Source organism: Salvia splendens, chromosome 16 (assembly GCF_004379255.2).
Source record: "Salvia splendens isolate huo1 chromosome 16, SspV2, whole genome shotgun sequence".
NCBI classification, from domain to species: domain Eukaryota; kingdom Viridiplantae; phylum Streptophyta; class Magnoliopsida; order Lamiales; family Lamiaceae; genus Salvia; species Salvia splendens.
In genome coordinates, this window is record NC_056047.1 from 9,976,912 (window position 1) to 9,994,677 (window position 17,766).

Genomic DNA, 17,766 nt, shown 5'->3' on the forward strand with positions numbered 1-17,766 from the left:
TTTTTAAAGGAAGAACGTAGTATTTTTGTGCAGCCAAGCAGGCTAGCTTGATGTCTAATTAAGTTGTAAATTTTCAATCCTAATCGTCTAGTTTTAGCGGGCTAATCGGGTAGCCATTGGGTTTAGGTTGAATGGGCATACCTATTTTCAGCCAATACATTTTACTACCTCCATCTTTTAGAACTTTTAAAATAACACAAGTTTAATACACAATTAACAAAATAAGAAAAAAATTAAAATTAAAATATGATATTATTAGTACATAATGAATCACCACATAGGAAGAAAGAAGTTTCTTGTTATAGAAAATTTATATTTTTAAAAGATAGAGATAATAATTTATTAACTACATTTTCTGTGACACTAACTTTCAAATTTACGTTTATTTACCAATAAAAAAAAATTAAATTCTAGAAAAAAATACTACTACTACTACTAAAATTTGAGTATTACTTTCGTCCATAATTAAGGCAATATTTATAGACCCGTTTATTTAAAATAAATTAAATTCCATTAAATTTAGTTTGACCAGGCGTGCGATGCACTTGCTCAAAACCACGTCGGTTTAAAGAATTTACATAAAAAGCGCTTTTCGGATAACAGAGTATTATTGTTTCTTCTTTTCCATAGACTACTCTCTAATCTGCACAAACACTCTCACTGATTACACCTCAATTACCCTCTCACTGAGACAAAGTAGCGCCGAAGCTGATATGGGGGAAGGGAAAGGGTCGTCGCTCGTTCATCTCCTTGTCATTGTTCTCAGCTTAGTTGCATTTGGATTCTCGATCGCTGCTGAGCGCCGCCGTAGCACTGTAATTCATCCGATCTCTCTTGTCTGCCGCCTTTTTCTGTTCATTTCGAGACATTCCGACTCGATTTTAGTTCATGATTGTGAAATGCTGCTGTTTCTTCTTCTGGTGTCTGTGCCTTTTTGTTTCCTTGCTTTCTATACTTAGCTTTACCAGTGCGTCTGGGGTTTCACCGTGTGTGTCTTTTTTGGGGAAGGATTGTTTTTCTTCTGTTTTCATTAAATTAATAGCTTGTGACACTTGATGAGAGCATTTAATCTTTGATTTCTACCAGTTTTGAATTGATTTATTTTCGTAATATGCTTTTATTAGTTCCTAGGTTTTAAAGTGGTGGAACTGGATTAATTTGCTGATGCCACCATGATCTGAGGCAAGAATATCTGAATTAATGTGATTTTTGGTATTTTCTGGAAGTATATGAGCAAAAGAATCATTTATTGTGGCACATTGATGCCTGAGTGTTTCAATATGTTAGGTTTGTTATAAAGATTCCTTTTTTTTTCCTGAAGTAAAACCTCGCAAACTTTTGATATACTTTACTTAATGATTTTTGAAGATATCAATGTTGGGCTGTATATTGATACTTGATAGGTGCTTATCGTGTGATATTTGAATTTTGGGAGCAACATTTGGTGGGCAAGAAATGTGTAGTTTACTTCTCCGATATCAGAAGTGAAAAGTTTTCCTTTTCCTCTTGGCTGTGTATCTCCTATTACACATGTTGTGAGTATCCACATAGTTGTGTACCCTTAGTGCTTCAATAGGTTTTAGTTGGCCACGGAAGACTCAGATATTTTATGCATATATCTAAAACTTGGATTTAAACATAGTATTTTGTCTAACTTTATCGTCTCATGTTGTTCTGGTTTTAGCTAGGTGTTGGTACTTGTTATAATAACCTGATTGATTCTTGTTCTAGTGAACTTCTGTTTTACTGCTTTATGTTTTTCCCTGTCCAAGATACGTATGCTTACATCTTTTCAATAAAAACTTCGAATTACTTGATAGTTGTACAGTCCTAACTTCGAAACATTGTGACACATGTTTTTGTACTCAAACAATATTGGTGCTTTTTGGGTATGTTGGACGACATATATTCTTAAATATTGTTATCAAGATCCCAGAGACCTTGTTCTAGCATGTTGCCTTGTGAAAACTATTGACTAATGCTAGCATTGAATGTCTATACCTCAAACCTGCTTCCTAACTTATTTACTTTTCATTATTTGAGCTCTGTAGAAATATAATTATGACTTTCTTCTTATCTCTCCTTGCATAACAGGGTGAATTACATACGGATGCTGCTACTAATCAAACATACTGTGTTTACCACTCAGATGCTGCTACTGGCTACGGAGTGGGGGCTTTCTTGTTCCTTCTCTCAAGCGAGTCCCTGCTCATGGGTGTCACACGGTGCATGTGCTTAGGAAGGCCTTTGACACCCGGAGGAAACCGTGCTTGGGCCATAATATATTTTCTCGCCTCATGGTAAATATAAATTACCACGTGTCCCTTTATTTTCACAGGACTCAGGAATTATGATATGTTTAATCACAGCATAGTAACCATTGCTATATCGCTTATTTGACTAACTTTCACAGGGCGACATTCATAGTGGCTGAAGCTTGTCTGATAGCTGGTGCCAAGAAGAATGCTTACCACACGCAATACAGGAACATGATCTACGCAGATAATTTCTCTTGTGAGTCGCTACGGAAGGGCATATTCATCGCTGGAGCTGTCTTTGTGGTTGCAACAATGATTCTCAACGTCTACTACTACGTGTACTTCACGAGAGCAACCACTCAGCCGGCGAAGAAGCTCAACCATGCTGGTTCGGCTGTTGGCATGACAGGGCGTGTATAGGGAGGTGAATCGTGAAGAGAATTTCTTGTTAGTGTGAGTGACTGTTATAGTATGTATACCTTAGGCGACGGAGATGTGATTGTTTTTATCTACAATATCTGTTGACTGATTAATGGTGAAATTCAAGCCAAAATCAGATCAAGCAGTGGAATCTGATTTTGGCTTGTTTAGATTTTGTCTGATGATTGTGTCGTTGGGACTAAAACAGAGATGATGTCTGGAAGGAATTTATGATATTTGATATAATGGCTTACAGTATTTATCAGTGATTAATTATATTGTTATGCAAGTTACCTGTATCATTGAGTGAGTAAACATCGATGATTTCATATGTAATACTACTATCACTATGTGTGAATTGTAACCATTCTCGTCAATAATAAAGAATATAGAATTGCAACCAAAAGAGCCCAGCCCAACCCAAAATCAAGTTTTTGCTGGCCAATAACAAATAATCAAGTCCCAGTCCCACCAAATGTAGTACTCATTTTCAAATGTGATTTGTTGGTCACTTGTTTGGTTACCTCATTGCAGCAAAAGGCGATTCCGTCCTTGGCGGCCTCCACACTCCGGCCCGACATCATGTGAGAGGGTTCAATCAGGGTACGGAGTAGCCCGTTAAGGGGGAGGCCTTAACCCACTGGCTGTCAGAAGCCCATCTCCTAATGCCTCATACTTGTGCCTGAGAGATGGAAGCAACTACACGACAACAGTGAGATTCGAACTCAGGCTCATTGGAGCAAGATCTGCCCCTCCGTTGCCAACTGCGCTACGCCCCTACGGGCACTTGTTTGGTTACCTCAGTTTGTTCGCTCTGTGGGGGTTGGTCACTTTTGGGCCACACACATATATCATCGTTTATGGTTGTAGTGGATGATGCCTCTTTGGTTTCTTACAGTTTGGTAGTAGTGCCTGATATGTGGGCTTATCTTATGGTTTACTACTATTATTTTTCTAGTTCAAGTAACTTTTGGACTTGGACTATGATTAGACGGCGGTTCACGGTTCGGAACCGCCGGTTCCGGTTCGAAAAAAAATGGAACCATAACCGAACCGGCCAAGGATCGGCGGTTCCGGTTCCGGAACCGTGAACCGCCGGTTCACGTGAACCGCGGAACCGCCTAGGTTTGCCCGGTTCCGGGCCGGTTCATCCGGTTCGGCGGTTTTTTTTTTTTTTTTTGCATTTTAAATTTGTGATTCAAGTAAAATATGTAGATATATTTGCATAAATAAAATTAGAATAAAGCGATGTTCAAATGCAATTTTATTGATACAAATTACAACTTTAAAATTACAAATTACAACTTAAAATTTACAAATTACAACTTTAAAATTACAAATTACAACTTTAAAATTGCAAACTACAAACAACTTTAAAATTACAAATTACAACTTAAAATTTACAAATTACAACTTAACATTACAAATTACAACTTATTACTTAACATTACAAATTACAACTTTAAAATTACAAATTACAACAATTACAAATCGTAAACTTTAAATACAAGTTACTTACAACAATTACAAGTTACAACAATTACAAATCGAAAAATTTAAATACAAGTTACAACAATTACAAGTTACAACAATTACAAATCAAAAAATTTAAATACAAGTTACAACAATTACAAGTTACAACAATTACAAGTTACAACAATTACAAATTTACAACTTACAAGTGTTGACAAAAAAGACTTAGAAGATCATTAAAAGATATTCCTCATTTGATAAGTATCTTATTGGTGAAAAAGTGGGTATCTTTGGGGCAGATGGTACTGGAACACAAATTTATATATGGAATCTGGATGAATGAGGATCAGATTATAGTTTAAAATGGGAAGCTGGGTTCACTGGCGGGAGTTCGTTTCATCGTCGGACTCAGATGAATATACCACCCTGATGGCCTGATGAAACGAACTCCCGCCAGTGAACCCAGCTTCCCATTTTAAACTATAATCTGATCCCCATTCATCCAGATTCCATATATAAATTTGTGTTCCAGTACCATCTGCCCCAAAGATACCCACTTTTTTCACCAATAAGATACTTATCAAATGGAGAATAGAGAAATTGAGATTGAGAGAGAAATTCTTATTAACACAGTTACACAAGAATGTGGTGAGTAGAAATGAAGAGGATTGGGGGGTATTTATAGGGGAAAATTGTGATTTTAAAAAAAAAATTGAAAAACACGACGGAAACCGCCGGAACCGCCGGTTTTCGGCGGAAACCGGCGGTTTAGGCGTCCGTTTGAATTTTCAAAATTTGGAAAAAACGGCGGGAACCGCCGGTTTGCCGGCGGAACCGGCGGTTTCCGCCCATGGTTTCGGTCAAATCCGGCGGCCGCGCGCCCGGTTTCTGAATAGGCTAGGAGTAGGCCTGAAATTGTGCCGGGAACCGCCGAACCGGCGGTTCCGGCAAAACCGGCGGTTCCGAACCGCCGGTTACGGTTAGGGAAAAATTGGAACCGGAACCGGCCCGGCCGAACCGGCGGTTCCGGTGCCGGTTCGAACCGCCGCCGACGGTTCCGGTTCCGGTTCGGAACCGCCGGTGACGGTTCCGGGCCGGTTCGTCCGGTTCGGTTCGGATTGGGGACCTCTAACTATGATACTTGATCTTTTGTGAAAAAAATTCTTTAAATAAAAATATACCTAATTTTAATAGACATATTATAAACTATTTTTTTGCGGGACATGGTATCATTCTCACAATAGTAATACTCTGATAATACCATAGCTGGATTGCCGACCAACCCAACAGCTGGATCAACCGAATCTATCGTCTCTGCAATTCTATGCTATTTTTAATATGTCAATTAATAAAACAGTACAGTACTATAAGCTTCATATACATTAGCCACTTCATTGTTTTATAATCGCTTGTACGAAGTAACATGTGATAATTTTGTGCAATGTTGAAAAATGAAACAGTCTTAGTAGGGGTGTCAAAACGGGTAGCGGGTAATGGGTAATCCCGAACCCGACCTGATACCCACTGGGTATCGGGTACCCGTTACCCGACGGAATCAGGAAACGGGGGGTATAATAATTTTGGGTTTTGCGGGTATCGGGAACCCGATACCTGACCGGGTAATCCCGATAGTCCCGAAAATACCCGATATATATATATATATATATAGGTTCATGATCAATTGAGATTTTTTAGGCTAATTGAGAAATGAGATGAAACATCAGCCACTCATTTTTATTAAATGAGTGGTCCAGATTTTGCCACACAAAAAATATTTTTAGATTAATTTATTATGAAAGGGCAGAAGGGTAATTTCATATTTTAATTAGGGGATTCTGGTGAGGGTGCTGGTGTATGTCGGCTTCGTGATGTCGGCTTCGACAATGGTGGCTTCCAGCGCGCTCCCGATCTCTGCGAAGAGCTCCGGCCGATCGACGCCTTGATCTGCTCCGATCCGTCTTCAATCTGATCGATGATCACCTCGTCGATCTCGCTCGGCACGCCGCTGCTGATTTTGCTCGCCTCCTTCGTCCTCTGCCGCTGCTCCTTCACGTGATCCACCACGTGCCCCAATAGCGCCGCCTTGTCCATCTACATTGATCAGAATCGGTCAATTTAGTGAGAATTTTGATTCGATTTTAATTTGATTTTGATTTTGATTTTGATTTGATTCGAGAGAGAGGGAAAAATACCTTTTCGAATTTGGGGATGAGTTTGCGGAGAGTGGAGAGCTAAGCGTTGATTCTGTCTCTGCGGCGTTTCTCGACTTCGCTATGGCTTCTGGAGGAGGAAGTGGAGGCGGGAGGGAGGAGCCACAGCGGTTCGTCGGTGTGATTGAGGATTGGCCAGTAGCAATTTTCCATTGACATTTGACACGCTTCAAATCGTTGCTGGAGATCGTCTCCGACGAGATCTGCAACAAGGCGAGCTCGTGCGCGCTGAAGCTGCTGATGCAGATGCTGGAGGCGTCGAAGAAGTCGAGGCTGAAGGCGATCAAGGCCGGTGCGATCTGTATGTTGGTGGAACTGCGACCAGAATCGAGCAGATCTAAATGCGAGAGGATTATGCAATTGATCAATTTTGCTTTTGTTACAGTGTTTGTTAGTTGTTGACATTTGATATATAAGCTGGTGACACTATGATAACTATGGTGCATATCGTGTCAACGGCACATACATGTCATGTCAACTACGGTACATATCGTGTCAACTATACATACAAGTCATGTCAACTGTGTTACAAGCCATGTAAACTACACGTACAACCATGTCAACTGCACATAGAAACCATGTCAACAACAATTATAAGTCATGTCAACTAGACATACAAGCCATGTCAACAATCCGACACATTAAAACACAAAATGACACTTATACCCCCGTGTTGACATAATGTGATAGCTGTTGACATTTAGTTAATCTTGTGGATTAGTGGCTGATATTGCATCTCATTTCTCAATTTAGCTAAATAATCTCAACCTAACAGGACCCTATATATATATATATATATATATATATAGGGGTGCATTATAATGATAACCCCAATTTCCGTAATAACCCTATAACTAAATCTGGACCACACATTTTTAAAATCACGTGGTCTAGATTCAAACTTAGATTTACTTCATAAAAAAAAACGCGGGGGTAAATATGTCATTTCGCTCATGATAAAATTTACGTATCCAAATTTCACTCATTTAATTTCTGAATTTCGCTCATTTTATCATTTTATCAGTCAGTCAACAGTATCATTTTATCAACTCAGAGTATCATTCTATCCGGCAAAACTATAATTCTATGCAATAAACCTAACATATATCATTTTATCATTTTATCAGTCAGTCAAAAGTATCATTTTATCAACTCAGAGTATCATTCTATCCGGCAAAACTATCATTCTATGCAATAAACCTATCATTTTATCAGTCAGTCAAAAGTATCATTTTAACAACACATAGTATCATTCTATCCGGCAAAACTATCATTCTATGCAATAAACATAATATAATCGGCACAATACATAATATACAAACCTACAAAGCAGTAAACGTATCATTTTATCAACTCAGAGTATCATTTTTATAAGGTTACTGTCATTTTATCCGCTTACATTATCATTTTATCAGGTAAAAGTATCATTTTATTAAACAAAAATGTCATTTTATACACCAAAAATACCTATTATTCTATCGGCTGAAAGTATCATTCTACCCGGCAAAACTATCATTCTATCGGCTGAAAGTATCATTCTATCCAGCAAAACTATCATTTTATCAGTTTTATGTCATTTTGTCACGTTAAAGTATCATTTTATCAACTTATATGCAATTTCTTCAGCTAAACTATCATTTTTATAAGGTTACTATCATTTTATCCGCTTAGATTATCATTTTATCAGGTAAAAGTATCATTTTATTAAACAAAAATGTCATTTTATACACCAAAAATACCTATCATTCTATCGGCTGAAAGTATCATTCTACCCGGCAAAACTATCATTCTATCGGCTGAAAGTATCATTCTATTCGGCAAAATTATCATTTTATGCAGTAAACCTAACATTTATAAGCTAAAAGTATCATTTTATCAACTCAGAGTATCATTCTATCCGGCAAAACTATCATTCTATGCAATAAACCTATCATTTTATCATTTTATCAGTCAGTCAAAAGTATCATTTTATCAACTCAGAGTATCATTCTATCCGGCAAAACTATCATTCTATGCAATAAACCTATCATTTTATCAGTCAGTCAAAAGTATCATTTTATCAACTCAGAGTATCATTCTATCCGGCAAAACTATCATTCTATGCAATAAACCTATCATTTTATCAGTCAGTCAAAAGTATCATTTTATCAACTCAGAGTATCATTCTATCCGGCAAAACTATCATTCTATGCAATAAACCTATCATTTTACCATTTTATCAGTCAGTCAAAAGTATCATTTTATCAACTCAGAGTATCATTCTATCCGGCAAAACTATCATTCTATGCAATGGACCTATCATTTTATGATTTTATCATTAGAAATATGTGTGGTCCAGATTTGGTTATAGGGTTATTACAATATTTAGGGGTTATCATATGATCACGACTATATATATATATATATATATATATATATATATATATATATATATATATATATATATATATAGTCGTGATCATATGATAACCCCTAAATATTGTAATAACCCTATAACCAAATCTGGACCACACATATTTCTAATCATGCGGTTGAGATTCAAACTTAGATTTACTTAATAAAAAAAAGCGCGGGGTAAAACTGTCATTTCCCTCATTTAATTTCTGAATTTCGCCAAATATCACGTAAAATGATAAAATGATAAAATGATAGGTTTATTGCATAGAATGATAGTTTTGAGATTCAAACTTAGATTTACTTCATAAAAAAAACGCGGGAGTAAAACTGTCATTTCCCTCATTTAATTTCTGAATTTCACCAAATATCACGTAAAATGATAAAATGATATGTTTATTGCATAGAATGATAGTTTTGCCGAATAGAATGATACTCTGAGTTGATAAAATGATACTTTTGACTGACTGATAAAATGATAGGTTTATTGCATAGAATGATAGTTTTGCCAGATAGAATAATACTCTGACTACTCTGAGTTGATAAAATGATACTTTTGACTGACTGATAAAATGATATATGTTAGGTTTATTGCATAGAATGATAGTTTTGCCGGATAGAATGATACTCTGAGTTGATAAAATGATACTTTTGACTGACTGATAAAATGATAAAATGAGCGAAATCAAAAAATTAAATTAGCGAAATTTGGATACGTAAATTTTATCATGAGCGAAATGACATATTTACCCCCGCGCTTTTTTTTATGAAGTAAATCTAAGTTTGAATCTAGACCACGTGATTTTAAAAATGTGTGGTCCAGATTTAGTTATAGGGTTATTACGGAAATTAGGGTTATCATTATAATGCACCCCTATATAATATTTTATAAATTTTTATTTTAATACTTGCTGACTGGGCTGGCTTAATATATTACAAAACGTATTTTTTAAGTTTTTAACTTTTAATTAGGGTTAGGGTTAAGATCACAAATCTTTTTTCCATCTTTTCTAGGGCTGAGAAAATATACTGAAATACCGCACTTACCGTACCGAAAAAATACCGAAAATACCGAATTTTTGGTATACCGTACTTTTCGGTACGATATCATACAGCACCGACAGTTTTAGGTACGGTAAAGGTATGCATTTTGTATATACCGCGGTATACTGCGTTATACCGCATCATACCGCAATTGCGATATGTACCGCATATTTGCGGTATATACCGTAAATTTACGGTATATACTGGTATAACACGGTATACCGCAAATACGGTATATACCGTAATTGGCGGTATATACCGCAGATATACCATATTTAACATATTTATTATTTATAAAATATATTACTGTATTATATAATTTTATTATACATAATAGAATGGATTTTGAATGTCATGAACTATGTTTGCTTTGTGATGGATTTTTATCACTTTGGATATTTCCTAGATGTTTAAAATGATATTTTTGCTATTTAATGCATGAATGTTAGGTTTTGACATGCGGCATTCGGTATACCGTACCGTGATTTCGGCATACCGCAATATGCGGTATACCACGGTATACCGCATATTGCGGTATGCCGAAATCACGGTACGGTATACCGAAATGTCGGTAAGGTAACGATATCTAAATTTTGGTATACCGACTTTTCGGTATACCAGTATGCGGTATACCGAAAAAAGCGGTACGGTAAAGGTAAGGTTTTTGGTCATACCGCACTTTTCGGTACGGTATGCGGTATGGCAATTTCGGCACGGTATACCGTACCGTTCCAACCCTAGTCTTTTCTCTTACTCCATAGTCTATGATTCAACTCCTTGCCTCCTTCCATCCGCATCTGCCACCGCTGATTCAATTCATTTAGGTAACTATGAGTTTTTTTTGCTTTTGTATTTTCCAATTTCCATTGTAAAAGTTGGAGATAGAAATAGAAGGATCAACGATAGAAACTTTTGCAGCAGTTGTGCTCGATTGCTCTCTTATTTGAAAATTGAAAGTGATAAACTTATATATATTTTGGCATATTGGACTTTGGTGGTCCTACTGCCTACTTGGCTTCATAAAAGACAAAAGTAGTAATATGAATTTGTCATATATTTCCGGACTTGCGGTGTGATGACTAATGAGTATATATTTTACCACACTGTACACATATAATATATATTTAATGCACAGTATATTAGTACACAAACTATATTATACAAAACAACACACATGACACATATAGGATCTATTATATTTTATGCTACACACATATCTATATCTATAATCTACATTTTATTACTGGGAAATATACACAATTACACATGATACGGCATACCTCATACTCATATTTACACAATGCATACAGTAACATCTCATTTTGAGATTTTTATGTTTTTGTAGGATGAGATCAAGGAAGCGTCAAAATAACAATATTGTTACCGTTACGGATGATGATCAACAATCTGAGGATCATGAAATACTAAAGGATATTGAAGATGAAGAAGAAGCAAGGACAGAAGCTCCAAGTCCAAATAAAAAAAAAGCCAAGGGGGCTTCCAAGCGGAAAACCACATCGGTGCATTGGAAAGACTACGACAAAGTGATGGTTAAAGAAGGTAATCCCCCTGTTAAGAGAATGAAAGCACAGTGCAAGCGTTGTGGTAAGTTGATTGCTGCAGACTCACGGGGGTGCGGGACCAACGGCTTGAAGAACCACACAATTTCTTGTTTAAAGAATAATACCGAAGTTGGTGATGGTCAGACAATTTTGGCATACTCCGTGGATGGTGGCAGTAGAGGATTGACAACTTGGAAGTTTGATCAGAAGACGATAAGACTAGGACTTTGCAAGATGATCCTTCTCGACGAGCTTCCTTTTTTATTTGTTGAGCGGGAAGGTTTTCAATATTTCATGTGGCTGGTTTGTCCACAGTTTCAGATACCTTCAAGACAAACAATACGTTCGGACTGTGTGCAATTGTTTCTTGAGGAGAAACAAAGTTTGGTCGAATTCTTTCAGAGAAGAGGCATGTGAAGAGTTTCAATCACAACCGATTGCTGGACTTCGTTGAACAACAACAACTTCATTTGTGTCACGGCACACTATATCGGGAAAGACAGGATATTGCACAAGAAGATAATCAACTTTTTCAAGATCGACAGCTACAAGGGTGATGACATTGGTGCTGCTATAGTGAAATCATTGACGGATTGGGGTTTGAATCATTTATTCTCTTGCACTTTGGATAATGCATCACAAAATGATACAGCAATTGATGTCGTACAGACTCACATGGAGCTGAATAACATAGATATATTGGGTGGCAAGTACTTCCACGTGCGTTGTGCATCGCATGTCTTGAATTTAATTGTAAAAGACAATTTGAAAGAAATTGTCATTTCCATTAGGCGAGTTACCAAAAAGCCAACATCGCATTTGTTTTTTACAGAGATGTGTGGTATATTTGACCTTATCCGTCGATTGGAGATGAGCAGTGACTATGATGTTAGTTCCATGGCTTCAAGGATGAGGTTAAAGATTGGTAAGTATTGGTTGGACGAAACTGAACTGAATGTGAAGATGAACAAGATTTTATACATGGTTGTTGTTCTAGATCTGAGACAGAAGATGAAGCATGTTGAAACGTGCTTGAAATTGTTGTATGGAAATGCTCGAGGACTTGAAATGGTGAAAGAGGTGAGAGACTCCATGAGGGAGTTGTTTGTGTTTTATAGTGCGAGGTATGCACCTCGTCCTCCTAGTCGATCATCAGTTGATGCGAATAAAGAGAACTCCTCATGTGAAGAAGACACTTACAGCATGTTTGCTATGAGTGATGATGACGAGGATTCAAGTAATCAGACCGAGCTTGATATTTATCTAACAGACATGAGACACAAAGTCCCGAGGGAAGAAATGAGAAGTTTTGATTTGCTGAAGTGGTGGTCTGAGCATACACACTATCACGTTTTGAGCGAGATGGCAAGGGATATTCTAGCAATTCCCGTTTCGAGTGTTGCTTCAGAGTCTGATTTTAGCATGGGGTGGTCGTGTTCTCTCTCCGTATAGAAGTTCATTGTCTTGCACGATGGTGGAGGCTTTGATTTGTACCGGAGATTGGTTGAAGACTTGTGATTTGGACAAGAAAGATGAAGAAGACGTTGATGAAGAAGAACAAGAAAAGGAATACCGTGATGGTAAGTATAATTCTTATTTATACACAATTTACATTTCCTTTTCATATTATAAGAATTAGAATTCTTATTTGTTTCTTTTTATTTGTTTAGTTTTAGTCAGGATTGACGCCATGGCTCCAACGAGCAATGTCCATGGTGCACGAGTGAAGCACGCGCTAGATGAAGAATGATTGGTGAAACCGTGTGAAACTTTTATTACTTTAGACTTTTGGTTGAAGTTATTTACTTATTTTATATTTAGACTTTTGATTAAAGTAAGACATTGTTGCTTACTTTGTTAATTGTTTTCATATTTAGATTTTTGAATGGTAATTTGGAGTTTGGATTTTTTGGTATTGTAATTGAATTTGGATTACATATTTACAGGTGGTATTTGTGCAACTCATATGATTATTTAAAGCTGATATTACAAAAAAAAAATAATAAGTTCTCAATTATTCTTAAAATTTATTCAAATGAGCATTTGTGCAGCTCATATGATTATTTAATCATCTAATTCCTTATTTATTCTTGAATTTAGATGTATAAGTGTAACAATATAAAAGATTAAGAATTTTAACTTAAAAATTAGAAATAGACGAAGACAAAGAATCAAAGATTACATGGCTTGATCTCAATTCTCGACAAAATTAAATAATAATTAAAAAAGTTTCAAGTGAGACTATTACATTCAGTAAGTAGTATTTTTAAAAAAACATCTAAAATATACAAATAATATTTAAAAAAAGAAGATTTCAAAAAAAATGTTACGGGTCGGGTACTCGCGGTGTCGGGTGCGGGATACCCGACTCGGGTATCGGGTAATACCCGACTAACTGCGGGACAGGTATCGGGACTAACTTTTGGGCCAAAATCGGGTGCGGGTACCCGCGGGTACCTGTTTCGACACCCCTAAGTCTTAGAGACAATTCAACTTTTCTATTGCTGGTATTAGGAAACTTAATTCTAACTGCTTCACATTCAATATATATATCATCTTTTATATAGATTTAAGAAATTGGTATGGATTTAAAATTAGATGATACATAAACTATTAACTAAAGATTTTGAGTGTTGAGGATGATTTTGATACTTATTTGTTACTATTAAAACTAAATAGTAGGTAGTACAATAATGAGCAACTTGTAGTCTTACTATAGTGAATAGCAAATGGCAATTACAAAACAACCACATAACACGGGGACCCTTGGACTAATTAGAGGACCATAAGACTAATACATTTGTTTGTTTATATTCTGGATTTTCGACATGTATTATTTTTCTTATTCATTTGGTCTACCCAAATATATTATCGTACGAAATCGAGTCAAACCTATGTCTATCACAGCCATAGTTGAGTATATATAATGTGATTACGTGACAATGCAAAAAGCCGCCCATCCTCAACGTCATTTTTAACATGTGTTTGTTAATTATTAAAGGACCTACTAGCACTACTACAATCTCATCATGTGAAGGGTCAATTATCAGAGTTTATCGATCACTACTCACTAGTCACTCCTGAATAGAAAATATCGCAAATTCGTAATCTATTAGAGCACCGGTAACGCGGGCCGCGGGCATTCCGCGTTTCGTTCCTTCGGAACGAAACCGTAGCGAAAAGCGTTGCGGCGCTGCGTTTCGTCGCGGTTCCGTTCCCATGCCGTCCCGGGTGCCGTTAGCACGAGACGCGGCACGGTCTGTGCCGCCACGCGCTTCGGCGACGTGGCTCTCCCCGAGTCGTGCGTGACGCCCACTCGCCGGCCCGCGAGTGGGCGTCGTCACGATGACGCAATAATTCGATTTTTTTTTAAAAATCGAATTTAAAAAAAAAACATTTTATTTATACAAATTGTTTTTATACTTAAAAATAATTTTTACAAATAAATTAATACAAGAAATTCGTAATATCCCATATATATTTGATGGGCTTGCGAATTTATGAAACCATTCTTGGTTGTTTCTCTTTTATAGAGACTAGCTTGAATGTTTTATGTTCCACTTTCGATGTGGGACAAAATCATTATTGGTTGTTTCTCTTTTATAGAGACATCCTTGAATGTTTTATGTTTCACTTTCGATGTAGGACAAACTCATTCTTGGTTGTTTCTCTTTTATAGATACAACCTTGAATGTTTTATGTTCCACTTTCGATGTGGGATAAAATCATTCTTGGTTGTTTCTCTTTTATAGAGACATCCTTGAATTATTTTGTCCCACATCGAAAGTGAAACATAAAACATTCAAGGATGTCTCTATAAAATTATATTTTAAATTATGTCATTTTTTTTAGGATTTTAATTATGTCTTTTTTATTTTTTTTTGAATTTTAAGTTGTATTTTTATTTTATGTTGTAATGTTATTTTAATTTTAATGAAGTGTGTTTGCTTTAATTGAATTGGGTTGGAAATAAAAATAAAAAATGAAATTGAATGAATAGTAATTTAAGGAACGGATAAGAAACGGAGGGTTGCAGGTTCCGTTCCTTAGTTAAGGAATAGAGTAAAAAAGTACAGCGGGGCCCGCAAATAGTGGTTTAAGGAACGGTTAAGGAACGGTATAGGAACAGCGTTGTGGATGACCATATATACTTTATTCATTATCCTAGTACTTAACAATCAAATATAACTCAAAAGTGGAGTTATTGATCATACAAGTAAATTTTGAAAAAATTCGGTTAGTTCACTTACATTCGGTTAACCCATGCTTCTTTCGAAAACGAAAAACCTTCTTAACTAGTATATTCGGTTCGGTTGCGATGAACCGCATAGGAACCGAATGAATTTTTTTTCAAAAAGTGTTGTAGCTATAATCTATTGGACAATGTGAATATTAAAAGCATCACAACTATTTTATTTTTCCCCACAAATTTATCTAAATGACTTTTCTAAAAAACAATTAATGATGATTTAAATAAAGTGAGGGTTATAACCTAGGAAATTTACACAAATATAATCAAAGATCGGTCTCATTCAAATCTATCATAAAATTCCTCTAAATAAAATATAAATAATTTAGACACATAAAATTATAAATAATCTCTCTATGTATAAAAGAAATTTTAATTAATTACTTTTGCTAAACCGATTAAATCGGTTATAACTAATAACTGATCTCGTCCTTGAACATGGAACCAGGGCCAAACCGATCCAGATTAGACTGGCTATTCGATTAACCGATAACCGACTTTTTCAATTCGGTTCTCAATAACTAAATAACTGAGAGACGTATAAGGTATACCTAGCTCTTTTTTACCGACTTTTTCAATTCGGTTCTCAATAACTAAATAACCGAGAGACATATAAGGTATACCTAGCTCTTTTTTACCGACTTTTTCAATTCGGTTCTCAATAACTAAATAACCGTCTCTAACTAAATAACCGAGAGACGTGAGTGTCCACTATGGCATGGACGCGGCTATAGCCGCGTTCACGGCGGGCGGCGGGCGGGTTATAGTGGAGGGCGCGGGCGGACGGCGAAATCGGGGCGGTAGGGGGGCGGACGCGGGATAGCCGCGTTCGGGGCGAGCCCGCGGCTGGGTGAGATGGAGGAAGAATGGGTGGGGCGATGGCCGCGGCGCCCTATAGTGTGGAAACGGGGCGGATGCGGGCGCCGCGGCGGTTGGCGGCTGTGTGAGAAGGGGGGGCGCCGCGGCGGTTGCCATAGTGGACGCCCAGGTATACCTAGCTCTTCTTAAAAATTGATTTAATTTTTATCTCAAACTTGATTGTGACATACTCCATTTGATTACAACAAATTTATCCATCGACGTGTGGCGTTGGAGTGGGGCCCATCTCTAGCAGTAAATTGTACCTCTCCTCTTCTCCGCCATAAAAACACAACAACAAAACCAGCTTAAAAAACCGAGATTTCCTTACATTACATGTATGATCAACAACTCCTCTCTCCTCTCTCTCTTCTCTAACATGTAAATGGAACATTCAGCCGTCAATTCATCCCATTCTCTTCTCTATCTCCACAGCGAGTAAAGTGAAGATCAGAAGCCTCCGCATATACCCCGCCGCCGGCGATACAACAACACTCGGTAGGGGGCTATTTCGGTAATACTACCACTTTATGTGGGCGCATCCCGATGTCACTTTCCGGCACAAAAAGACTGTTTTGCCCACCGTCGCTGGCGCTGCTCCTGCTTATCATACCTCTTCTGCATCTCTGGATTTCAGCCCAAATCCAGGTAGGGGCAATTCGGTCATTCCCCGCTCCCAACATCAATCAAACCCAGATTTTTACAGAGTATTTCAAAGCCAGAATTTCCGGTCTCAACACCACTACAACAAACACTTCTTCTCTTGAAAATAAAAGGCGAATTCCTAGCTGCCCAGATCCTCTCCACAATTAGTGTTAGTACATTTATTTTGTCCATTATTTTTAATTTCTTGGATTTTTTATCCAAAATACCCACGTTTTTTTTCTCATTTTTCAGTTCATGATGATACAATTTGTAATCCTATGTAGATTTAATGTTTATATTCCACGGGCTAAACCGTGGGTATTTTGGGAATTCAAGATTCTTCCTTACTTTGCTTCATATATCAAGTAACGATGGGGATCAAACAATCATGATGCACATGTATTTTATTTCTTGAATAAATTTAATCATCTCTAATCAATTAATTCTGCTTTGAGTATTATTCTCAATCTTAATGGCTATATGTTTTCAAATCTAAATTATTTCACTATCACTGTGACCCCCTCATAAAAAAAAGATTTTTGAAAGATAATATAATCAGTTTTGAGAATATCACAGATACTATTGTTTAGTGTTGTCACTGTTTCGTCGCTCAAGACCAAAATTTCTTTTTAGTGAGAATTAATTGGGGCAAA

The 17,766-nt window shown here is 36.8% G+C and overlaps 1 protein-coding gene and 1 pseudogene across 1 annotated transcript; one reads left to right on the forward strand and one right to left on the reverse strand.

The window, feature by feature from the left end:
• Positions 1–600: 600 nt before the first annotated feature.
• On the forward strand, positions 601–2,936 carry LOC121769821. Its single transcript, XM_042166583.1, has 3 exons — positions 601–815; positions 2,095–2,300; positions 2,414–2,936. Exons 1-3 carry the CDS (start codon positions 714–716, stop codon positions 2,676–2,678), a joined length of 573 nt encoding a protein of 190 aa, XP_042022517.1. The 5' UTR covers positions 601–713; the 3' UTR covers positions 2,679–2,936.
• Positions 2,937–5,976: 3,040 nt separating this feature from the next.
• Positions 5,977–6,514, reverse strand: LOC121770155 (annotated as a pseudogene).
• Between the last annotated feature and the right edge of the window lie 11,252 nt (positions 6,515–17,766).